General features: G+C 52.4%; 11 protein-coding genes and 1 pseudogene across 12 annotated transcripts; 8 read left to right on the top strand and 4 right to left on the bottom strand.

The window, feature by feature from the left end:
* Window positions 1-56: 56 nt before the first annotated feature.
* PV08_10405 (uncharacterized protein) lies at window positions 57-1,869 on the top strand (the record flags this gene model as incomplete). The annotated part of the gene is made up of 3 exons (XM_016384719.1): window positions 57-100; window positions 152-571; window positions 627-1,869. 3 exons carry the CDS (start codon window positions 57-59, stop codon window positions 1,867-1,869), a joined length of 1,707 nt encoding a protein of 568 aa, XP_016231321.1.
* A 770-nt stretch (window positions 1,870-2,639) lies between these two features.
* Window positions 2,640-3,296, bottom strand: PV08_10404 (uncharacterized protein; the record flags this gene model as incomplete). Its single annotated transcript, XM_016384718.1, has 2 exons — window positions 2,640-2,730; window positions 2,827-3,296. The coding sequence occupies 2 exons, from the start codon at window positions 3,294-3,296 to the stop codon at window positions 2,640-2,642; spliced, it is 561 nt and encodes a 186-aa protein (XP_016231320.1).
* Window positions 3,297-5,216: 1,920 nt separating this feature from the next.
* Window positions 5,217-6,419, bottom strand: PV08_10403 (actin-like protein; the record flags this gene model as incomplete). The annotated part of the gene is made up of 2 exons (XM_016384717.1): window positions 5,217-5,279; window positions 5,334-6,419. The coding sequence occupies 2 exons, from the start codon at window positions 6,417-6,419 to the stop codon at window positions 5,217-5,219; spliced, it is 1,149 nt and encodes a 382-aa protein (XP_016231319.1).
* Window positions 6,420-6,946: 527 nt separating this feature from the next.
* PV08_10402 (U1 small nuclear ribonucleoprotein C) lies at window positions 6,947-7,534 on the top strand (the record flags this gene model as incomplete). Its single annotated transcript, XM_016384716.1, has 2 exons — window positions 6,947-7,013; window positions 7,062-7,534. 2 exons carry the CDS (start codon window positions 6,947-6,949, stop codon window positions 7,532-7,534), a joined length of 540 nt encoding a protein of 179 aa, XP_016231318.1.
* A 605-nt stretch (window positions 7,535-8,139) lies between these two features.
* On the top strand, window positions 8,140-8,799 carry PV08_10401 (uncharacterized protein; the record flags this gene model as incomplete). Its single annotated transcript, XM_016384715.1, has 1 exon — window positions 8,140-8,799. One exon carries the CDS (start codon window positions 8,140-8,142, stop codon window positions 8,797-8,799), a length of 660 nt encoding a protein of 219 aa, XP_016231317.1.
* A 790-nt stretch (window positions 8,800-9,589) lies between these two features.
* Window positions 9,590-10,654, top strand: PV08_10400 (uncharacterized protein; the record flags this gene model as incomplete). Its single annotated transcript, XM_016384714.1, has 1 exon — window positions 9,590-10,654. One exon carries the CDS (start codon window positions 9,590-9,592, stop codon window positions 10,652-10,654), a length of 1,065 nt encoding a protein of 354 aa, XP_016231316.1.
* Window positions 10,655-11,604: 950 nt separating this feature from the next.
* Window positions 11,605-11,741, bottom strand: PV08_10399 (annotated as a pseudogene). Its single transcript has one exon. The product of its transcript is annotated as a tRNA-OTHER (tRNA).
* Window positions 11,742-12,121: 380 nt separating this feature from the next.
* PV08_10398 (uncharacterized protein) lies at window positions 12,122-13,681 on the bottom strand (the record flags this gene model as incomplete). The annotated part of the gene is made up of 2 exons (XM_016384713.1): window positions 12,122-13,578; window positions 13,636-13,681. 2 exons carry the CDS (start codon window positions 13,679-13,681, stop codon window positions 12,122-12,124), a joined length of 1,503 nt encoding a protein of 500 aa, XP_016231315.1.
* A 1,463-nt stretch (window positions 13,682-15,144) lies between these two features.
* PV08_10397 (uncharacterized protein) lies at window positions 15,145-17,239 on the top strand (the record flags this gene model as incomplete). The annotated part of the gene is made up of 5 exons (XM_016384712.1): window positions 15,145-15,318; window positions 15,366-15,628; window positions 15,687-16,670; window positions 16,766-16,897; window positions 16,978-17,239. 5 exons carry the CDS (start codon window positions 15,145-15,147, stop codon window positions 17,237-17,239), a joined length of 1,815 nt encoding a protein of 604 aa, XP_016231314.1.
* Window positions 17,240-18,471: 1,232 nt separating this feature from the next.
* PV08_10396 (uncharacterized protein) lies at window positions 18,472-19,251 on the top strand (the record flags this gene model as incomplete). The annotated part of the gene is made up of 1 exon (XM_016384711.1): window positions 18,472-19,251. One exon carries the CDS (start codon window positions 18,472-18,474, stop codon window positions 19,249-19,251), a length of 780 nt encoding a protein of 259 aa, XP_016231313.1.
* A 699-nt stretch (window positions 19,252-19,950) lies between these two features.
* On the top strand, window positions 19,951-20,604 carry PV08_10395 (uncharacterized protein; the record flags this gene model as incomplete). Its single annotated transcript, XM_016384710.1, has 5 exons — window positions 19,951-20,106; window positions 20,171-20,291; window positions 20,359-20,432; window positions 20,492-20,517; window positions 20,577-20,604. The coding sequence occupies 5 exons, from the start codon at window positions 19,951-19,953 to the stop codon at window positions 20,602-20,604; spliced, it is 405 nt and encodes a 134-aa protein (XP_016231312.1).
* Window positions 20,605-21,012: 408 nt separating this feature from the next.
* PV08_10394 (uncharacterized protein) lies at window positions 21,013-24,072 on the top strand (the record flags this gene model as incomplete). Its single annotated transcript, XM_016384709.1, has 1 exon — window positions 21,013-24,072. The coding sequence occupies one exon, from the start codon at window positions 21,013-21,015 to the stop codon at window positions 24,070-24,072; it is 3,060 nt and encodes a 1,019-aa protein (XP_016231311.1).
* Between the last annotated feature and the right edge of the window lie 406 nt (window positions 24,073-24,478).

The following is a 24,478-nucleotide window of genomic DNA, read 5'->3' as shown; positions in this document are numbered from 1 at the left end:
GGCTCATCTATGACATTGGCCTCAACTGCTTGCACAGCGCATTGAACAATCTCGCCATGAGTGTCAATATTGACGCTCTCTACGTTTTCGATGACCACAAGTGAGATATCCTGAGATAAGGCGACTTGTACCTGGGGCTGACATGATGTAGTATCTGTGTGCTCGAGCACACATATGCCGGACGACCACCCACACCCCAGGCTCTTATAGCCAGCTTCACGACTCGACCCTCCCCTCGACCTTCAATCCTCCAGCTTTCCGACCTCGCACCACCAGTCACAGCATACTCTATATACCACTCTAGCCTGCTGCTGATAGCAGTCTCTAGTAAAGATGGACAATCACTGGCAATCCTCGACTTTCTTCATCGACTGGTGGATGTCTTTGAAGACTTTCTTGGGAGTCCCTTGTTGGCGACCAAAATCGAAGGCAACTACGAGATTGTGGCACAATTACTTAGTGAAATGTGTGATGGTGGTATAGTGTGCAATACGGAACCGAATGCGCTGCGCGAGAATGTCGAAGTCTCTTCCGTGCTGGGGAAGCTATTCACACAGGTCGGACTACCAGGGTACGCGCCAGTCTGTTATTCCGGCACACGGGGAACATATGTACTGACAGAATAGGTCATCACCATCTTTCGGATCACCGAGCAGCTTCTCCGCAAGTTCGCGTCCGGCTGCACCACAATCAAGCGGGCCAGCCATACCCTGGCGCAAATCCAATGTTCGACATACATCAAATGAGCTCTACGTCGACATCGTCGAGACATTGGCTGTGATATTCGCCCCGTCAGGTCGACCTATCTCGGCCCGCTCTCATGGCTCGATAGCGTTCACGGCCAAGATTTCCGGAGTGCCAGACCTGCTATTGACGCTTTCGGCTCCAGGAGGGACAAGTAGCGCAAAGGCTTCTGGCATCTCTCGCACCATGCAGATTCCAGTTTTTCACCCCTGCGTCCGACTTTCTAGGTGGAAGGAGCATCCAGGAGAATTGTCGTTTGTTCCTCCCGATGGGCGTTTCATGCTGGCAGGATACGAAACCGACTTGATGCCTTCAGACCTCAACACCGATACACCGCCTAGCAAGACAGATCGCATTTTCTTACCAGCCACGGTTGATCTGCGACCCGCAACGGGAGCCAGTGGATCCGAATTTGAGGCTCGACTCACTCTCAACACCAATTTCCCTGGAGTTGGGCTCGGTGCAAAGCCGAGCAACTCCCGGACCAATTCGAGTGCTCTTGGAGGATTGTCTTTTGGAGGTAGCACCAACGGAAGTTCCAATGCACCATCGCTGGAAGCGGTCACGGTTACGATCCCGTTTCCTCGTGATGTGCGCAACGTCACAGAGCTGAAAGCCTCCCGGGGCGAAGCCACTTTCGACGCGTTCGAGAAGGTGGTTGAATGGAAAGTGCCGACCAAGGATGGCGCGTCGGTCAGCGGAGTCACCACATTAACTGGATATGTGATTGGACCGTTGAACTCGGAGAATGATGTCGGTGATGATGACGAAGCTCAGGTGATTGATGCGGGCAAGTCGGGGTCCACGGCTGGTTATTATAATGCTGATGACGATGAGGGAGCTGTGCTCAAGCGGTCGTCAGAGCGGTATAACAATAACAACGCCAAGGATAACAATGGTGGCGGTGGTGCAGTGAGCAGAAAGCTACAAGCGAACAAGGCACTGATGCCCCGGTCCATATCCGTGTCATTCAATGTCAGGGGTTGGCTGGCAAGTGGAATCAAAGTCGACACGTTGACCGTGGACGTGAAGAAGAGCAAAGGGCTAGGGGACGGCGTGAAACCCTACAAGGGTGTCAAGTATCTTACTGTTAGTCGGCAGGGGGTAGAGAGGAGAGCTGAATGAATGATGGATAATGATGATGATTGGTGACTGACTACCTGAGAACGTTTGTGTGAGGGCGGCCAGCCGCGAGGCTATGTTGTCTTTTGTCCATATGTGCATCTCTACCTTATCGTACTGTCTTGGAAGAGCAAAGAATAGATGGATTGGAGTCTTACAAGAGGCAAGAAGGACGACTATGAGCACGTGTCATATGAATTGGAGTCTCGTGAGTCTTAAGACACGCATGAAAGATAAAAGAGGTAGAGATCGTGGGAGGACTACGGCGGCGAAATATGGCTTCGAGGTGGTCAATGAATTAATTGATTAAATAATGCCTACCCTAGGTAATGATGCATACGGTACTTACTACTTTTGCAACACAAAGTAGTAAGAGTAGCAGTAGTGCTAAGAGTGAAAAGGAAAATCGTATCGTAGAGAACAAAACTCATGCCCCGATGTTGTTTTTGTTATTGTTTTTCAACATAACAAAAAAAGTTGTGTCATGAGATTCGTCAAGTCATACTCCGTAACAATGGTGACGGTGATGATGCAGCTTGATTGTCGCAGCAACCCCCTTTTTTGGCCCCAAGATGTCGGACGTTCCTGTCCGGATGCGACTTTCCATTGAAAAATTTGTCCCAGAGCGCCACGCCAATGATGAAAAAAAAAAAGACATCAGCAAGAAACAAATGAGCGAGATGGTGTGTGTGTTTGTGTAGTGGAGAGAGAGAGAGATGACATGAGGTCGTGATGGATGATGATCATGTCGGTTGTTGGACGGCAGTCGTCATCTAGTATCCCACACCCATCAACTTGTTCCATCGCTTCTTGATGCCGCGGTTGAAGACGTCGGCACCGCTCTCGCTCTCGGTGCTGCTCTGGCTGGTGAAACTGTGGTCGCTGGACCGACGACGAGTGGCTCCTCCGGCGCCGGTGGTGGACGTGGTCGTCGTGGCCACGAGATCGTCGCCGTCGTACCATGCCGGTCGGCCGCTCGTCGTCGACCGCCTTCCCCCGGTGGTGGTGCTGAAGAAGCCGCTTGACCCAGTGGTGGTGGTGCTGCTGCCGCCGTTGGGGGAGTGGGCGAGGTTTCCCGCTCCGCCCCGGCCGACGTGGTAGACGGGCGCGGCGTGGCGTTCTTGAGACAACTGGCGCTCGAGCTCCTCGTCAAAGCTGAAGATGGCCCGCTCGGAACTCGGGTGCACGTTGCCCGCGCCGCCGCGGCCGGCCACAAAGTTCTTGCGAGGGTGCGACGGGTGCGAGATGAGGCTGACTCGTGCCGCTGGTCCCGTGGCGTCGCTGCCCCGGGTGGTCGAGGGTGGTGCGCGCGTCACGTTACCAGCGCCACCACGGCCCGTGGAGAAGTAGTGTGATGATGGCACCGACGGGTGTGGTTCGACGATCGAGTAGCGCTTGGGAGGTGACGATGTTGACGATGAGACTGACATTGCGTTATGTGTATGTGTAGTGTATCAGGTATGCGCGCGCGCGTGTGTGTGTGTGTGTGTGTTCGAGAAGATGTGTGTGTGTTCCCAGTCACAGAGAGACTCTGTGCAGGTAGTGGATGCTTGTATTTCTGATTGGTTGCTGGTACTGCGGGCGTGAGAAATAAATCTCTCAGATCGAGAAGGTATAGTAAGTCGTGGTGTATCTCAGCAAAGCGCAAGCAGGCGAAGGTGAGTTTTATAGATTGAGAGACTCGATGAATAATAATATCCTTCTTGTCAGATGGACAAAAATACACACAGGTACTGTAGTGTCGGTGCGTTGATGGAGGTGGGTTCTTACAAATTGTAGTTCAGAGACGATCACGAGTTATTCAGGAACCCGGCTGAGTCGAGATGGTTATATAATGGCACTTACGGTACTAGGAGAAAATAAAGCCATGACACCAAGAAATCCTCGTACACACGAAAGAGGGCGCGTGTGTCGATGCAAATTTTCCCGCGGTCGCGTAGGGGATGATGGCAATGTGCAATGCGATGGCGTTTACGAGTACAGGCAACGGTATGGAGTACAGATGTAGTAATGCCCAGCAAATGACCCAAACACGGAGCATATTGATTACTCGATGGAAACCCCCAGAGGGTGCTCCAGATGCCGTTAACTGCAAAGCGTCAGACGCCAGAAAATTTTTGCAAGGTCACGGCGAGATGAGGGTAAAATGAGGTCAAGGGAGGATGGAGTCGGAAAATTCTTCTCGAGCGTCATGGGTGTGTGACAAGTGACTTCAAGTGGCAATCAAGCGGCTCCTCCCCCGGATTCTCTCACCAGAGAAACAGACAGACAGCGGGAGAAGGACAAAGAGGTACTCGTACGTACACGCACGGGCACGAGCAATGCACGAGGACGAGGACACTCTCTCCATCTCGATGCGGCAAACATGTCCCTGCGACGCCCTCCATAGTGGCGCCATCACAACAAACAACTACGAGTACTGTGCACAGCTTGTACACCGCCCAGCGCACAACACCCTACACATCAGGAACCCCTCCAGCTGCATGTACTCGGATTATGTTCCTCCCTCCCGCCAGACCAAAAAATTCTCAATCTCGTTAGTCATGCCGAGCATCGCCGCACGAAACTATGGGGTAATCGATCGTGTTGCCAGGCGGGGGCTGTGGTTTCCTGGGGGTAATGGAAACAACATGGCCGGAGACTATTAGTCTATTCTTGTACGGGCCATCGTCGCCTGATCAAGGCTCTACTCTGGGTACGTACCAGTACACACTTCTTCTCCTCCTCCTCGCTTGCCTGACCCCTTGACTTGTACGGTAGGTACAAGTCTCATCTGGATGCCCCTTGATCCTCTACAAGAGCCGACGTTCCTGACCAGCCCGTCCGACACGTGTCATTCCCCTGGGGACACTATCAGGAGTTCGAGCAGGTCATATCGTAGTCCTCACGGGCTGCAGCACAGACTTCCGACTCCCATGGGCCATCAGGGATGCGCCTCGTACACAATACGCCTCTGCTTTCCCAAAACGGCATCAATCGACCATGACAGGTCCTGCTGTGCATGTTCGGCCCATCATTTCCAAGACAACTCGGCCTTTGACCCCGGATTTTCGGCTACTGGTCTTGCCCCCGCATAATTTAATGATGGTGACAGTGACGGTGACAACAGTGCTGTTCCTTTCTTGATCAGCAGACTCCATAGCCGCAGAGCGTCTTCCGGATCAGGTGTTCGGGCCGTTGTTTGTCTCAACCTGTTCTGTCCCCTGAATGCCGTGTGGCTCGAGCTCGACCACGACCTTGGTTTAGCTAGCTGGCCTCAAACCACAAAGTCTGTCATTCTGTCGGTCAGTGTCTGATGGCCACCTGCATCGCACTCGTGACCCTCACCCCTGGCATTCAACTCAGCCCAACTAGGAGAATTTGGTGTGAATGATGTCTGGGTTCTCATGCCAATCATCGATGCTGACCCACATCTAGTCTGTTGTCAGTATTGCGTGCCGTGTCGCCATCATAGTACAAAATCTCACCTTTCGAAACGTGCTTAACCCTGCCAGGATACTTCCACCAATCCACGTGCTGTACTTCCGTTCGGGTGGTGCAAAGATCTTGATTCGCATGTCCTTGACCGCCAGCCGTTGCATTTCGTACAACAGTCGGTCAGGGAATCCCTTACACAATGTTGTACCACCACTCAGCACAACATTGCCATAAAGGCTCTTGCGAAGGTCCATGTCCGTTCGGTTGATGGCATCGACCACCATTTGATGAACACCAGGATACTCCAGCCCAATCAACTCTGGTTCGAACAGGATTTCTGGCGCTCGAAATCTTTCAGCCCCAATCTTGATCTTCTGACCATCAGGCAGCACATAGTCAATCTCCTTTTTCTCACTCTTCCAGATCCCTTGCGACCAGTCTTTCTCTTCCTTGCGGGGATCCAGAGCCACGTAGGACGTCTTCTCCTTCATGATGCGAACAATTTCCTTCTCTGCACTGGTGTGGAAAACGTGGCCATTCTTTCTCAGCAGAAGCTGCATGTGCTCCGTTACGTCCCGTCCCGCCACGTCGATCCTGCGAATGCTGCTCGGGATTGCGAACCCCTCGTACACAGGGACGGCGTGACTGACACCGTCGCCACTGTCGAGAACGATACCGGTGGTGCGGCCACTGGCGTAAAGACTGAGGACGGCTTGGATGGACATGTATATGGCGGGCACGTTGAACTGCTCAAACAGGATCTGTGCTGCGGTGTCTCGGTTTTGTCTTGGGTTCAGCGGGGGTTCGGTCAAGAGCACAGGGTGTTCCTCGCTCAGAGTCTTCAATTCTTGTTCGTAGACGTATGTCCATATCTTTTCCATATCATCCCAGTCCGTGACAATTCCATGTTCCAGCGGATATCTGATTTTGAGGAGTCCCCTCAGCTCCTGCGCCTTGGGCCCGATAAAGACATCCCCTTCTAAAGCTCCAGCAAGCGCCCGGACATGCTTCGGTCGACCGACATAGGAAGGGAAATATGCCCCAGGAAGATCATTACCAGCAAACCCAGCCCGGATGGTCCCACTGCCGTTGTCTAGAACAATCGGCACATTGTGGAGGGTGCCCCCGTCGGCCATGTTGGCATCAAGTTACTCGCGCGGAAACGATTTGATCATCTAGTCGTTATAACGACGACGACGAGAGCCTGGGTGATTGAATAGCCATCAGGTGGCGTGGGATCCTGGCTGAGGGGGAAGAGTACTCTGTAGTTCGTGGCTGTTGGAAGAATCAACTCTCAACAATTTCCAGGAGCCAGACCAGATGCGCAGCCGCGTGAAGCCCCCAGTTGGACGCGACGGGGATACGAGGAGAAGTTGCCAGGCTAACCGCATTCGTACCAAATTCTTGCCGCCGCCTCTGTAGAATTCCACCTCACAAACTGTGCTGCATCGCGACCTTGACTATTGTTCGTCACGACGGAACTGCTCGACACGATCCCTCACTCTTTGCACGTCCTTCTTCCTGTCTTGTTAGTTGACCAGAGAAGAACCCAACAACTCAAAATGCCGAAATATAAGTTTCTTGCCCCCTGTCTAGATGATTGATACTGACTCTCTCAGCACTCTTTTGCGACTATTGCGATGTCTACCTCACCCATGACTCCATGTCGGTGCGAAAAGCCCATAACTCTGGCCGAAACCATCTCCGAAATGTGACGGATTACTATCAACGTGGGTGGATGGAATCGCAAGAGCTGTGCATGCGCTGACATATTCTAGAAATCGGCCACGAAAAGGCGCAATCTGTCATCGACTCCATCACGGCCTCATACACTGCCGAAGGCCAGGTAAATCCTATGCTGCAACAAGCAGGTGCTGGATTCCCTCCACCACCACCAGGATTTCCCGGTATGCCCCCTCCACCATTCGGTATGCCGGGTGCCCCTGCACCTGGACCTGGAGGTATAATTCCTCCTCCAGTTGGTCGTGGCATGCCTTTCCCGCCTTTCCCACCAAACGGTCCTCCTCCTCCTAATCTACCTGCTGGATTGCCATTCCCTCCTCCTGGCGGATTTCCTCCGAACTTCCAGATCCCTCCTCCAGGTGCTCCGCCAGGTAATTTCCCTCCACCGCCTCAACAAAGTATCCCTGGTAATCCAAGCCCGTCGAATGCGTCTGGCCCTCCAGGTCAAGCTCCTCCGCCAGGTTATGGCATGGGTGCGCCTCCAGGAATGGGAGACAGCAGACGTTGAAGATGAATGTATGGTTAATCCAAGCGCATTCTGAATGCCTGGGTGCATCTGCGAACTGCTCCGCCTCGGGCATTCAACATAAAATCGTCGGTAATACAGCTTAAGATTCCAGCCCTCTCCCATTGTGAGAGTTGAGCGGGTTTGACAACCTTCATACAAGCGGGGCATTTGCGGGAGTTGCGTTGGACAGTACTGATTTGAAATTGAGAGGCATGGCAATAGAATCGTGGCATGCAAAAGGAAAAAGAATTTAATAGCTTCAAAACAAGGCAACCGGTCCCCCAAGATGACACGAAGCGACTATGGCTGGGGTTGGAAGCCGCGATGGAGATTCTGTTCATGGATCTCGTTTACAATGGCCGTGTCACCCACCCCAAGTGTCCGATGGTCACACCTATGGCTTTCCCAGAGATATTAATCACCTTCATCGGTCCATTCCTCTTACCCATCATTATTGTCGTCGCCCTCGCTATTTTCATACATTGCGTACTTTTGTATCGCCAAAGCCACGAACGACGAGCAACTCAATTCGACTCGAGCTTGTTAACGCCTCAAAATTTAAGATCACAGCGAACTCTCGAGGACCAACCTTTGGTTTCGCAGCCATGACTGGTACTGCCACCGGTGGACATGGGTCGCCTGAACCCGAACCTCTCTTGACTTCAAGCTCAACCTCGCCTAGCAATGAAACTTCTGACACAAAGACCGTGGGATCTTCAAGTGCACCTTCTACACCCTCTTCCTCAGAATCATCACCAGCAGACCAGAACAAGAGGACGAATCTGTTTGGCCGAATCTTTTGCCGCAAAGGAAAGGGCTTGAAGAATCTACTCGCTCAAGATGTGGAGACTCAACGACGAGCCGGGGAGGAGAAAAAAGAACGTGCAATAAAGTGGAAACGGGTTGGAGATGATAGAATGGGTGTTGCGAAATTCGGAACTAGTGAAAACGAGGCACAAGAAGATCAAGACACCAACAATCCACCCAAAGCGGGGGAGAAGAACACCAAACATCAGTACCTTAGTGGAATTTTGTATGGCTTCGACCCGAATGCTGGCAAGTTACAAGTGAACCATGGTCATCAGGTTTCGCATGAGGACGAAGCGGGGGCCGACGAGTTATCGCCACAACCCTCCGAGACTTCGGAATCGAAGCGCCGACGCGGCGAGACGTGGGGAGTTGACCACAATAAACCTGGCATGCGTGATCGATTTAGGGGACACAGGCATGGAGGTGATGATGTTGAAAACGGCACCTCGTTTTGAGAGACGCGATGAACCTCAGAGTGCCACTCTCATTACCTAGTCAGTCGTATAAGTGCTCTACGGATTCACAGATCTGCTCACTCGCGACCCTTGAAGTGATTTGTTGGATGGTAGATAGTATGTACACGTCCAGCGAAATGCGGTCATAACTCATCGTTATTCGATATTGTTCGTTTGTTAGTTCGTCTTTCATACAAGTACGAGCACTTTGTCACTTTCGCACCGGTAGCAACCTACCAGTACTCGTACGAGTAGTGATTGTTAGCTTTAGGCACGGAGTAAAGACGCGGAGGTTCCTTAGCAACGAATAGGGGTAGACAATCCGAACAGTTCTCCACAACTGAGAGGCCTACCAGTATCCCAGTGGATCAAGAGTCAAAGGTTAATACCGCGCGACGAGTCTTCCACCATCGACTGCAGTCCTCTCCACGACGCTGTGATGGAGACGCTGCCCTGCTGTAACAGCGAGAACATGCCTCTCAAGTTACAAGTCGATAACGGTAGGTGCACACATTCGACAGAGATTTTGCAACATAACTTACTCTAACTACAGCTCAAGCTGTCAAGGCTTGAAAAGTGCCCGATCCCGCTTTCACAGTTGGGGAGCAGCCTGGCAAATAACAACGGGGATGGGTTTGATGCGGCACTTTGCGAGTCATGACACGCAGACGAAGGAGGAAACCAATGCAATTTTAATCCCGTCGTGGTCGAATTTTTAGATCCAAAATGTCGATACTGTCCTGGACAAATAAAGGTGGTGTTGACGGCTCGGGAAAAGCATTTCTCCGAGATGCATGAGTCTATCTCAACTTCAACGGTCGATGTCACTGGCAGACACCACTCGGCCCTTGATCGGCGACAGATTGTCGACATCGCAAATTGGCGGCAGAGGAATGTGTATGACACCTTCTCGCGTGGTGGAAATCCATCTCGATCTACCACCAACATCCACCGTCGTAGAGGCACCGCTATTGACCCTTCTGAAGAGGGGACCATGTCAGCCCCAGCCTTAGGGCTCACACCAACGATGGCGAGACCGCATCTTCTAGGCCTGCCCGGCGAACTACGCGTCAAGATATGGAAGCTGGTATTCGAAGACGCGAATGCAGCGCCTTCTCGAAACAGCCATCGAATCTACGAAGAGAGCTGTTTCAGCTGCTTCGAAGAACAGCGACCGTTCCCCATGACATGGAACGCCACGTTCGAGCCTCTACTGACTTGCAAGCAAATCTACAGCGAAGCACACGAGATACTACTGTCGGGCATGATGATCGAGATCCGCAACCCCATTTTCGACCTCTCGTGGCTTGCCTGGCCTCTCCCGCCGATCAACCATAAGGTCCGACGTCTCGTCGTCTGGGCTCACATCAACGGCCACAACAGCCGCCAATGGGTCTCGACGTGCGACCTCTTGAAGAACGCGTTCCCAGCCATGGAGAGCCTCGTCGTCAAAGCGCACATGCGGCCACAGGAAGGCGCCGAGGAAACGTTGGACGCAGCTGCTCTCGCAGGGTCCATTGTGCGGCTGAAGCACAACAATGCCGGGCTTGCAGTGACGCTGGAGTATGGCTACCGCTACCACAAGTCCATGTGGCACAACCCAAGGCTCGGCCAGATTACCTCGCACGACATAATGGAGGACAACGACCGCTTCGTGCGCGATCTGATCGAGGATCGTGAGTTTGGGGAAGCCGCGCTGCAAGCGCACCGAGACGACGCCGACGAAGCGGCTCTGGCCATGGCGTTCATGAGAGTCACAATTGCTCATGAAGAGAACCTGTTTGAAGCCATGGTCAGAAGCCGAGAGGAGAGACAAAGACTTGGGGAAGCGAAACTGGCAAGCACACAAGCGTAGCAGATGGGAATACAGTAGCAGCGGCTGCCTTTTACCGAGGACCCCTCCTATCCATCCCTAGACGCAAGCACGGACTCGACGCCCCATCATTGGACCCTCTCCGTACTATTCTGTTGGCATGTATGGGGTGTGGGATTATGCAATCGGTTATGTGCAGTCATTAGACCCCGACTCTGGGCAGGGACATCGCTCACGTCAGGTAACCCCCTATGCTGCGGATGACGTGATTGGTGGCAGTTTGACCTTGGGTCTTCGAGGAGATGCGCTTTCCCTTAGGACGTGCCGTTTTCGGTCGCTCGCATATATTTTCGTTTACTCGCCGGATGGTGCATCCACCGAGAATGGGCGAACGGCAGCGTCATTGACTTCTATTCCAGTTGAGCAGTGGACTAAGGACCATTCTCTCGACCACGTTTCGACACACCACGTTTTTTGCCTTGTTGGCGACACAAAGACGAGTCTGCACTTACGGTATCGCCAACTCTTCGGCGCCTTTCGGGATCGTCTGCATTCATTATGTGGTCTCCGCTTTACTCAAGACTTTGCTTTCTTTGTGTGACTGTCAAGTATCAGTCTGAGGCTACCTTTGTTATTATGAGAGATGCTATCTTTCACGGCTTCAGGTGATAAAGTATCAACACTATTAGCGCTTGAACTCATAATGTGAGGGCAATGCTTCTCTTTTTCCTATTCTGGCGAACCACGCATACACGGCATCGAGCCAAGCATGTACGTGATCTCTCCTTGTCGTGATTCCCAATTTGAGGCATAGGTGCGCCAGGTACCTACCCAGTGGTGAGGGGGTAATCGTACATGTGATTCGAGTATCTAAGAAACCTCCCCTCTCGTCCTGCCCCAAAAAGAAATTGTGTGCGTTTTTACTGATCTGCACCTACCTGTCTAGGTAGGTATGTAAGGTTCCGTGAATTGCCCAAAACAAAAAAAAGTACTGAGAGGAGTGGGGTTCGAACCCACGCTTCCTTACGGAAAGCAGAGGTTCAAGTTGAAGACTATGAGTTTTTTGGGTATTTCTCATAATACTCCTAAGCTTAAATCTGCCGCCTTAAACCACTTTGCAAACAGTGTCAGTGGCGAGGGACAAAAGAGAGAAATCGATGGAAAGGGTCATTGTTTACCTCGGCCATCCTCCCGGGAGAAATTAAGTCAAATTTCCGCTTGCACGGTATATGACCGCCTTGATTTTCCGAAGCGATCCGTACCCACCTGGCCGCCTACTGAGAGTATCATAGGCGCGCAAAGGGGAGCCGTTCTAACTTTAGTAAGCGGACTCCCCGCCCTTGCCTTGGGGACCTACAATACCTAGGCATCCAACGTACTAAAACTACTGTAGTGTCTTCGAGGTAGACAATTGTGCCGCTCCCAGCCTCACCGAGCTCGAGCATGCCTTTGAATACTACTTGTAGGTAAGGCACATGTTCGTGTACTTCATACGGCTCCTATAAATTGTCATCTACATATTATCACCGCCTCGCCAATATCCCGACTCTTCAATCTATCCATCAACTCCCTCTCGCTAATCTCGAGCTCTGTACAGATCTCGTCGAAGCAGTGTGTACCGTCCAGAAAATCAATGATTCGGTGGTTGATGTGACGATCAGACACCCCTCGATCATCTGGCCTCCTACTGACGTTCTTGCCCTTCCGCCTGGAAAATTCTTCAGTCAAAGGCCGCTCACTCGACATGCTTCGGGGTATGTCGTCCGAGCCTTGCTCGGGATGAGGAACATGGGAACGCGAACCGCCGAGTGTCTTTTGCGTTCTAATGGCGTACCGGTGGACGCGGTAGAGAAACCCTTTGATGACGCCAAACGTAATGAACCGCCTCATGTCGATGTTGGCGAGCATGTTCGCGTTCTGTGCGTACCATTCCCGCACGGTCAGCCCTTGTCTGAGACAGGCGAAGAGCTGGACTATACCGACGCCGTCGATCGGGTCGCCTTTCTCGGTGAGTGGCCAGATTTCGTCATCTTGTAACCCCAGCGACGTCAAACCGCTGGTTCTTCGGTCCGTGGCGCTGTCTATGATGGCTTCTTCCTGGGCCGCCGGGGCGAGGGCAGTGTTGACGTAGCGGGCGCACTCCTGCTGCATGTCAGGATCTTTGGCTATGAGGTTGGAAAACTCGGCGGTCGGAGCGTATATCGCGTTGAAGCTGAATATATCGAGGAGGATCGCGCAGCCATAGTAGAGCAGGTGCTTGATGCATTTCTTGGTGAGCTTGAGATCAGCATCGGCCAGCATCGCTATCCTCTTGACGCTATTGACCCCGTTTATGTAGGGGATGATTCGTAACATGGTCAAATCCCAGTTTTCGTCGATCATGGTCTCGATCCTCACCGTGAACAGCGGCACGTACCAAGGCTTGACGCTGGCAGGATTTGGCAGGGTGGGGAATAGCTTGATATTCAAGGTGTTGAGCTCATCAATCGGTATCATGCATTCGCAATAGTTGTTGAGGTCCTCCATGAGCATTTCGCATAAACTGTATATCTTCCCCGAGTTTGTAGGAGACGTGTCATCGCTCAAGAACCTCGACTGTTCTTCTAGGCTTCGCAGCAAATGCGCCAGCTTCTTGACTACCGACTTGTATGACGCGACATCCGTAGTGCTGGGCTCACCCAGCACAAGCGCGAGGTTGAAGATGAATTCGTTTCGCGGATAATGCGGCGATGTCAGGCAGATCGGGTATGAAAGGACAAGCGTTGGTGGTGTGTTGGGCGCCAGAGGAGGCGGCGACAGGGATATGAGGTTCCCACATAGTGACTGACGAGGTATCAGGAAGCGTGATATGGTGGGAAATGATAGAAGCGCAGAAGACGAGGCGCCTAGACTGGAGGTCGTGCCCGCTGGGATTTCGGTGGTCGTTAGGATCGAGTCCTCTGGTACCTGGTGAACAATCTTTGGTCCTGTATGAGAGGTTAAAGACGCTCAACGACTCCAGCGAGCACACTGGACAGACTCACCTTCATATGGATCAAATTTGCTGTAGAAGATGGCTTTGATGGACATGTTTGGAGGGGTGATTTGAAAGGATCATGAAACGCGAAGAGTGTCTTTGGGTACCATGGTTTTCGATTATGAGGACTAAACTGCCCTCCTCATGTAGGCGTCGTCAGACCATTGCAGAGACGATGTTACAGTGTCGTGGAGCTTGGATCGAACATCAGTTATCAAGTGTTGTTACAACGACCAGCCTTATAACCTGTAAGGCCGCATGCACAAGGCTTTGAGTACCTAAAACCCCACGCCTAAAATAGTTAGTGCTGGACGTGATGCGGCTTTACGTGTGCCTATAGCACATTTATAGTCAAGGTCCATTGGAGAGTCGAATATGACTTTGCAGTCAACCATCCTCACTTTTACAATTAATTACTTTATCTGCTCGCTTTTCCCACTGCTCTCGGTTCCTTCGTGTTCAACTAGCTGCAATCATCCATATCCAATCAATATTACTTGTCATTCCTGAGCCGATAAGGTGTAGAGAACTTGCTGGGTGCCAACATGTCTACCATGTCACTCATTTAACCTAGATCATCGAAGCCACAAGCTGTTCCGCTGCACGGCTGTGATCTTTGTCTCGCCAACAGAAAGTCGCCCTGAGGATGCTGGTCTAACTAGGTCAGGTTGGGACATCAAATAAATTGGCTGTATTGGCGGGACAGCGCAGGCTTCAAGACCGGCAAAGACCCTGTGTGTGAATGGATAATGCAGTGCCCAAAACGAGCTTTGGCAACATGGGACCTTGCTAATCATGCAGCCAACAATCCTAGGTCGCGAAGCTTCCAGGATTTATGTTTAGTCCTGCAGAAGATTCCGTTGGAAGCACTGCCGTGGCTCCTCATGCACGTAAAATGAGATGTTTGGCAAAAGGCCGAAAATCCCCCATTGCCGGAACTCGACTTGAGCCGCGCGCGAGCATGAAATTCCGCACCACATCTACATATGACGTCGCTGCCAGGGATGCCCCCAGCCTAGCGAGCCTCATCCGATGCTGAGCTCTGGAGAGGAACCACTAGCGAACGTCTGATACACGGCGCTAGGTGACAAAGGCTTTGTAGCATTCCGCCTCGCTTTCGGCGTTTAACCTGTTATATCTCTCAAGCATGCGTCTACGAAAATCCCAGCAGACGCATGCGACTAGCGCCTCGCTTCGAATCGCGGTATTGGATAGTAAGTCCTCCCTTTATGGAAAACCGGCCAAAATTCCTCTCGCGCGCAATTCAAAGGCACGCGTCCGACTTTGTCGCCCTGTCCGAGGCTTCAAGCCGTTGACGCAAAGCTTTGGAACGCATGACTCTGATCCGGATCTGCCGGTAAAGTCTTGAACATGCTGTGCATTCAAGATGTATATCAGCGTGGCGAGAGGCTGGTCCATGAGTCGACTATCACTTGGTTGACTTGGACGAAATCGAGGACATGCTCACGGCTTCAAGACAAAATTCAGCACATCAACAAGTGACAGAGGCACAACCATGGACACACTTGACAGGGATCTCATCCGTGCTGAGGTCGACGCAAATGTCAACAGACCTGACACGCTATCATACATAGCTACCCATGGCCCTGACATGGAGAGAGACTGGGCCGATGGCGAGTCGACACCTGATCAGACCACGACCCATGGAGACTTGACAAACATCAGTACAGTATGTCTGACAGTACCCGTAGCTGCACATACTGACACTTATCACAGCGCAGTTCTTTCAAGTTGCAACACTCCAATCCAGGCCTTGACCCCGTCGAGCTAGAAAGGATTAGTCGGCAGCGAACCCAGCATCAGGGAACTATGGGTCGACCTGCAGATACAAGACGGCGATCAACAGCCACCATAAGAACAGTCACCACATTGGGAGCCGGGAAGCCAGTACCTCCGCCAGACAACAAGGAGGAATTTGTGGTAGAATTTGAGGGCGTGGATGATCCCGAGCATCCGCTGAATTGGCCTTTTAGCAAGAAGTCCGTCCCTTTGCATCCCTCAACACCGATCTGCCACCTTTTGCTGACCCCATTCCAGGATCGCCATGTCTGTGATCCTCTCATACATCACGTTCAACGCATCATTCGGCTCCGCTATTTTCTCTCCTGCCATCGGCCAAGTGTCCCACCACTTTCACGTCAGCACCGAAGTCGGGGTGCTCGGTATTTCCCTGTACGTCCTGGGGTTTGCATTCGGTCCAATCCTTTGGGGACCTCTCTCCGAGATCTTGGGTCGCAAACGACCTCTCGTTGTCGCCATGTTCGGGTTCAGCATCTTCGCCGTCGCGGCCGCCACCTCGAAAGACTATCAAACGCTCATGCTCACGCGATTCTTCAGCGGCTTCTTCTCGGCGGGCCCCCTTGCCGTCGTGCCAGCCTGCTTCGCTGACATGTATGACGACAGCCAGCGTGGGATCGCCATCACTGCATTCGCGATGGCCGTCTTTTGTGGGCCCTTTGCCAGCCCCTTCACAGGAGGCTTCATCACCCAGAGCTACCTCGGCTGGCGTTGGACCATGTACATCGTCAGCATCATGGGCTGGCTTGGAACCGTGCTTACACTGTTCCTCGACGAGAGCTATGCGCCTACCATCCTCGTGAGCAAGGCAGGACGAATCCGCCGGGAGACCAAGAACTTCGCCATCCACGCGAAGCAAGAAGAGATCGAAGTCGACATGGCAGAGCTGATCAATCACAACTTCATGCGCCCGATCAGGATGCTGTGCACGGAACCCATCGTCTTCCTGATCACGTTGTACATGAGCTTCATCTACGGCCTGATCTATCTGTTTCTCGGCGCATACCCACTCGTCTTCCAGAAGGTGCGAGGGATGAACTTGGGTGTTGGCGGGCTCCCGTTCATCGGCTTGATTCTCGGTCAACTGTGCGGTGGCGTGTACATCATGATCGACCAGACACAGTACAAGAAGAAGCTTGCCAGGAATCATGGCGTGCAGGTTCCTGAGTGGCGTCTCCCTCCCGTGATTGTCGGCGCCGTGTGTTTCAGTGTTGGTTTGTTCTGGTACGTCTTGTTCCCCCTTCCTAGCCTGCCTGTGTCAACCTTGTGCATCACGTACGGAAAGTGGTGACTAACTGTCTAACTGTTTGCTTCGACAGGTTCGGTTGGACCGGCTTCTCCAAAGACATCCACTGGCTTGCACCAACGGCCAGCGGCGTTGTCACTGGATTTGGCATCCTGTGTATTTTCTTACAGTGTTTCAATTATCTCATCGACACCTATCTCATGTTGTGAGTTCTTCCTCGGCCCCCTCCCTTTTTTCCACCAACGAGTGCCACGCATACTGACTCGGCCGGACCCCCGCTCACAGTGCCGCATCAGCAATAGCCGCGAATTCTCTTCTGCGGTCCTTCTTCGGCGCCGGATTCCCTCTCTTCGCGGACCAGATGTTCAACAATCTGGGTATACAATTCGCTGGCACGCTTTTAGGATGTCTCGCAGCTATCATGGTTCCTATCCCGGTGGTGTTCTATCTCTACGGCCATAAGATCAGGGCTTTAAGCAGAATGAACCGACGCTCGGGTCCTGAAGATGATGGTACAGATGACGAGACTGGTGAGGAGAAGGTGTGAATTGCACCCCTTTGAGCCTTCTGGCTTGGTGACGGGATTCTGTCTAAGCATATACATCATACCTTCTGGACTTTCGAGAGTCGTTGGGTATTGATGCTTCACGAAACTGGAGTCGGTGTCGGGTTGCCCTTTGCTATATAACACGTCTTTCAGTTTTGCATGGCGAAGGAGTCATGGGAAGAAGAAGAAGCTCACGCATTCAGTGGCTTTGAGCATGTTACTTTCAACGAAGAGTGATTGCAAACGTGAGACATACATCTATGCCTATGCATGTGGTAGATTGGTACCCTTATCACTAACCACCTCGAGTCGTGATGAGAATAGAGTCACCAGCCTTGTATGATCATAACAATTCTCACCACCATTGAACGAAAATATGCATCAAAACAGAGTCTTCAGAACTGGAACACAGGGCAACTTGGTTTCATTTCTCTAGGTTGCTCACCTTGTTCGCACGAACAAAGCTTATGCGTACAGTGCGGACTTGCAGAGACTACTGGAGGGAATTGACGGTGAAGGATTATTAATGTTATAAGGGAACCCGAAAAGTACAAAGTGCCAGCCTCCCTTGCTCTACTGAGCGGGGCCTGATAAATTTGCCTTTACAGGAAGTTCTGTGGAACGTGGAATTCCGGAAGGAAACGGGAAAGAGATACCTCTCTGGCAGCCTCTTGGAAATGACTCTCGGCGAGGGTGAGGGTGACTGAGCGCCTGCTTACCTGGCTTGTTGCCCAGGCGTTAAGGCCGGGAGGCTAGGCTGTACCACAGAGCAACACAGGATAACTTGATGGCTGGCAAGGATGGTTGAGCAGTCATCCACGCGATAACTCTCTATTCTTGGATCCGAGTAGTAGTTGACCGATTTAAGGGGGAAACACGCTGTGGAAAGGTCAACTGCGTGCTGTCATTTGCCGTCCTTTGAGCCGGATGAAAGACCTACAGGTTCAATTGGATGCTTTATCCCATCGACAGGGTGAGGTTGCCTTGGACTTGGTGCTGTTGTGCTCGTGTAACACTTGCAGTGGCGGTGGCAGTGGGATTCAGATCAACTCAACCCATGCCGAACCAAGTCCGCTACAGTCCCTCAAATTCAAAAGTCATCTCTTCGAGCGCGTTGAAAGGCGTCCTCCACTCGATATTGTTCTGTGCCGCCACAGGTGAACCGTGCAGAACAGAGCAGACAAACGCTGGTAGTTCAACAACGATACGTCCGAAACACTAGGTAGAGTAATATGCCTGCGGATGACGAATGGTATTATGAGCGACGACGGATCCCAATCACAAGGGGATGGGGTCCTTGCAAGCAGACTGACTGGGTACCCGTTGAAGAATTCTACCAAGGGCGCAACTCTCGAACGGTCCGGACATTTCTGAGGGCAGTCGGACTCAATCCTGACTCTTCACTCGAAACTCGAGCGGTCGATAGGTTCCGGCCAATCGTGCATCTTGATGGTGGTGACGATGACGCGAACAACAACAACGGGCGCGACTTTCTGCAGTACGCGGGGTATCGAGAGCGCGAACTGCACGCCGGTCCATGGCGATGGCATCCTGTCGGCGGTCCACCAGCGCCGGCACAGATTCACGAAGTCGATCGAGTAATAGCGAATGACCTACAAGAGCTCGAGCAGTTCAGAGCACAAAGATTCGAACATCGCATCGGGGAGCTCAATGCCCAGATCAACGAGATTGGTGGCCGGTATCAGCAGCAAATCCAAGAGTATCACCAGGCTTTGGCAGCTGAAGGTGTTGGCCCACAGCGGGAACTGCGAGAGGTACAGGACGCGTTGCGTCGGATGAGACAGGATGATGAATTGAGAAGACAAGAGGATGAGCGGCGGGAAGTCGAGCGGCGGGTCAACCTGAGGTGTGAGGCCGCCCTGGACAGATTGAGAACCATTGAACAAGTGCAGCGCGACCTACGTCTGCAGCAGGCACTAGATAGAGCCCGCCATGAGAGGGATTACCATCGTCGAAGGCATCATAGGTATCGTGAGGAATGCCGGCGGTAGTGATGGCAGTGACGAGGGAGATGGACTCGGATTTTGTAACGGAGGGTGGACAGGGATGTAAAGATCGAAGATCAAGATGTTTTGTCGCGCTTTGTCCAGATTGGGCTCTCAATGTAGTGATAATGAGGCTGTAAGAGTCGCTCACAGTGCAGATCGTACACAAGATCATGAAGACTGGGTAGGTAGTAGATGCATGTATCCGGATAGACTAATGGTTCGGCTGGGGAGAAGTCTCAGGTACAGCTTTGTTGGGTAAGGTAAGTAAGACGAGCACCAGGCCCTAAGTTAATGTTCTAACTTTGTCGTAAGCGGCTAAGGCCGTCGATTTAACTATAGGTTATGCCTAAACACTCTCTATTCCGGGGGCCAATAGGCTCACCACCGCCCATCCGTAAGTACTGGATATACCCAGAGACGTCGTTACTGGCGTCCTTGGCAAGGCCATTCCGCGAGAACTACGGAGTACCACTTTGGTAATTAGAGTAAGTCGACCACCACCTTGCGACAAGCTCCGCCCAGCGACATCGACATCGCTCTTCTCCGCCACCTCAAAGGGCGTAGTTGTCGCCGACAGTTGCAGAAAAATGATTATATATCATCCCAATCTTCGCTGAAACCCAGCCTTGATCCTGTACTCGCTCTTCATCTCACTCCTCGGTCTCGTCAAGTGCTCCTACCACACATATATACCCCGTAGCAATGGCTCCAAAACAACCAGTCAACTCTGACAAGGGCCTCAAGTCGCCGTTGTTCTCCCAGGCAATCGTCCACAACGGGACTGTGTACTGCTCTGGCAATGTCGGAATAGATCCAGTCACCAGCAAGATGGTTGAGGGGTCCGTGGCCGACCGAACCGTAAGTGCACAGCAGCATACCCATAGAAGCACTCTTGACCGTGCTGACACTGATTACTGAACAGAAGCAAATTTTTGAAAACATCAAGAATGTCTTGGAGGAAGCCGGAAGCAGCCTCCAAAACATTCTTAAGATGAACATCTATCTCGTCGACATGGGCGACTATGCCGCCGTGAACACAGTCTGTGCGTAGCATCTGGCCGTGGAGCTTTCACTTTCACATTCACATTCCATTCACTAATCCGGAACTAGACCTCGACACCATTCCAGACCCCAAGCCAGCCAGAACTTGCGTTTGCGTCAAGGAACTCCCGGGCAAGACAGATGTAGGTTGACAGAGGTGATCATTCCGGAAACCTGCTCTTTACTAATCTTGCTTACACAGGTTGAGATTGAATGCATCGCACTTCTGTGAGGGCATGTTCCATAGCCCATTTCCGAACAGTTTCTGTTGACTGACGTCTCGCCAGGAATGATGCTGCTGGGTCAAAGCTTTAGGTAGAGGACATGAGCTGTACAGGGGGAAGAGCTGTGTTCTACACTCTTCGAGATTCACATCATCACACCTTAGCTCAGTATACTAGTTGACAAGGACAAAAAAACTTCAAGCGTCGTTTGCTGAGAATGACACGAGCAATACCCGTCAATAACAATGAACAACAATGACTTTGGTATTGTGCTGATTGAAAACAGCCAACATCTTCACTTCCCCATTGTTCATTCTACCGCTTTCAGATCGATCAACAGATTTCTCAAAGCACCTCTATATTTGCACTATATGCGCACAACTTCTTCGTGTTTTTCTCTCTCCCACCGTTCTTCTTTCACGTCTTTGATTCTCTTACAGTGAGCACTCTAGCATTGACTGCATCAAGGATCCCCAGAAACTTCTGTACACATTTGAAGATGGACGTGCCGATAATTGACAGGTTGAGACCTCGCAAAGGCCGGTCCACTCAGTCTCAGAATGACGATGTAGCAGATCAAACGCTATCCATGGCTGGAGGGACGCCTCCTACGAAGACTCCCAGAAGAGCAGCGGGCAAATTGACAACCACACCCAAGACCACTGCAAAAGTCACTAAGAAGGTGCAAGCTAAAGGAATATCGAAGGCCACCACCACTCCTTCGAAGGTTCTCCGCAAGTCTGTCGTAGAGAAGAAGAGAAAGTGTCCAGCCAAAAAGAACTCAACGAAAGATAGGACCCTCAAACCCGACCCGGCTGAGCAAAGCGACGATGAGGCTGAATCAACCGTACAGCAGAAATCCACTCCTGCGAAGCCCAGCCCTGAGGCTTCATTGAAAAGGGTAGGGAGACTATCCAAAACTCCAGTCAAAGATGGTGCCTACCAACCAGACGAGGACGAGTCGAACGAGGAAGCATCTGCGAAACCCACTAGAAAACCACGGTCGACCAAGAAACCGATCAGAAAGGCGGCGCCGATACCTTTTGTTCCTATCCCTGAACATGAGGACTCTGCAAAGACACACCCGCCGCCAGAAGAAGGCCCAAACAGAAACAGTACACGCGTCAAGGTCACTTTGAAGGTAAAAAAGCCTGCTTCACCTGGACTGGCCACTCCACACCCTGGGCGCCATTCAACATCCAGCGATCTTCGTAGCAGCCCGGACACATTCCACACTGCAAGCCCAGCGGCACGATCTGACGGACCGAATCTGAGCACAGAATCCCCACGGCCATCAGCAAGTTTTTGGACTTCTGCAAAATCGCCCAAGCGCCGTTCTCCAGACAATCAAGATGACGATGGCAATGGCTATCCTCGGTCTCCCAAGCGTGCAAGGTCTGTGAATGCGACGACTGCTTCAAGTTCACTCCCCAAACGTGGTACCTCAACGCAACCTCGCCAGGGTGGTGGTGATTATCTCACGATCGCCGATGCCGATCGCTTGTTGGAAGAAATAACGGTCATGCCCAGGAAGCTGGAGCTGGCCGAGATCGCAGCGCTGTTCGTTTGTCTCCAGGAGAAGTGCATCCGGTTCTCCCAGCTACACTTCAACTACAACCTGACCGAAGACCAACAGGCGGTGTGGCCGTTGCATCAGCTCGACGAAGAAAAGTACCGATCCTTCTTTAACATGGCCCGGTTCCTTGTAGACGCCAACCACTGCGGCTGGAGAGAGTTCTTCACGAGTCGCAAGCACCGCGTGCCTTTTGTCCACGGAGTTCTCGGGGAACGGTTCAAGCACAACATCTTCAAGATTCCCGGGTTCGGCCTTGGTCGGGACGAAGTCAACAAACTGGCCGAGATTGATCGTATGTACATCAGATACGACGCCGTTGTCCGGAGCAAAGTGCGCGCCGAGTATCTCGAGGCACTCAAGTTTGACAAGGCCGAAGACTGGGCTACCTCTGTGGACGTCGACGAGAACGCTGGCAACAAGGGAGATAACGCTGCAGTGAAACCACCAACACCGGCACCGGGCACATCAGCTCATCGTTCAGTTCCCTCCGGATCGTCGTCAGAAGCGTCCGACCCAAAAGTGAACCACTTCACAACAAAGTACGCTGCCAGTCTCGACAATGACGCGACCCAGCTCGCCTCCCAGATCATGGAACAGCTGGAACTGGTCCTCCCTCCTCCCGTCTTCGATCCACTCCGTCCTCACGATCCACAGACGTTCAGCGAGAAAGCCAGACAGGCCTCCTTCCGCCGCTTAATAGAGAGTGATCTGATCACTTTGCTCAAGTACATGGGCGGGCTGTCCCTTTCGATCAGGCTTACCGGTATCAACGGCACGATTATCCGCCTGGCGGAAGCGTACCCAAAGGGAAGCGAATACCACCTGGCCGACTCGGTGGACAACATCTGCGTCAACTCAACCTACTGTAACCTCACGTGTCCCGACACTCCCGCGACGCTGCGCATCTACATGACGTGCTGGTGTAGACTTGAAGGGGTCGTTCCTCACGGTAAGAACAGATTGGAACTGGAAAGGTTTCAAACCGAACACCAGGATCCAGACGGTCTCGAGGAATTCACCTGGGAACAATACGAAGAGGAAGTCTTCCCTCCGCTTCCGTATGAATTGCAAACTACCCCCGAGGGTCGTGCCGCCGTTGCAGACTTGCCCATTGTTGCCGGTACCGAATGGGACGTTTCCATGGCTCAGGCGTCGTGGTCGGACAATGAGCGGCGTCACGATCACGTCTTTGAGGGAGATGACGACGACGACGACCACGATGACCGCCGGAACAATCCCAGCAAACGACGAGCCCCAGGTCCCGAAAGAGGCTGTTTCGTCACATACTACAACAAAATCGCTCCGACGAACGTCTACTGCGCATGGACACCCAAGGCTTCTCGGCCTACCAAGTTTCCAGACGTGGGCGACAACGACGACGTCAATGTGAATGACGATGGTGCCAAAGTGGATGTAACGCTAGAATCCGCCATTTTCCATGCGAAACTCGACCGACAAGACCGCCAAGGAGACGGAAGAGCAGGTGCTGAGAATTCTTCTCACATAGGGTCCACGATAGACTTGATCCGCGAATACCACGTCGGCGAATGGCTCGTCGCGAGCTCCGTGGCCGGCGGTATATTGGCGTACGTGGTCTCCGCGGCCAACCGAGAAAGTCTCGCACCGAATCTTGTTTTCTTCAGCAATGGCAACGAGAACAACAAGATGGTGTCGTCGGCAGCATCGGCAGCGGTCGTCAGACGACTATTACGAACCGTCCCATCGTCTGTCGTCAGGAGTGTGAGCGACGCGCTGGGGCTCACGGTGGCCGCGGCACGGGAGTACATCGTAACCGTACTCGCGTGGGCACAACATTTGGAACAGCGCACCGTTCAGGGTGTGCGCGACGTTGCCGCGGATCTGAGTAGGTCGGTCGCCTTGATGAGTGCGTCACGGTCGCTTGCGGCGTCGAATGCAAAGTCCGGCGTGAGCACACCTACGTTTGTCGAGGTCACGACTTTGTCTACACCTGAGTACCTGTAGCTCCCCGTGAGGTCACGACTTTTGTATATGCCTACATAGATAGGCTTTCACCGGTGGTGGTGGTGGTCGTGCTAGCGGAGGAGGGGTGGGGTGATCAAGCCCAAGGAAAGGGTGATCAGAGGACAGTGACATGGTGTTGAGACTTTAGGGAACCCCGGTCGGCTCTCTGAGAGAGGCCCGTGATGACTGAAGAGAAAGATATCAGAGGAAAAGCAGGGACAGATTGACGAGTCCAGAGAAGAAGCAGAAGAAGCAGAAGATGATGGTGATGATGATGATGAATGAATGAATGAATGGAAGGGGGCGCTAGGAATGCCATCATGCATGCGGTTGATTGATATTCCTGAGGCTTTGGTTAGAGAGCGAGGTCAGACCGGCGTAACAGTAGGTAGTGAGGTGGTACACA

Source organism: Exophiala spinifera (assembly GCF_000836115.1).
Source record: "Exophiala spinifera strain CBS 89968 unplaced genomic scaffold supercont1.8, whole genome shotgun sequence".
NCBI lineage: Eukaryota > Fungi > Ascomycota > Eurotiomycetes > Chaetothyriales > Herpotrichiellaceae > Exophiala > Exophiala spinifera.
The sequence above is the reverse complement of the archived record's forward strand: the minus strand, read 5'-3'. Positions and strand labels throughout refer to the sequence as shown.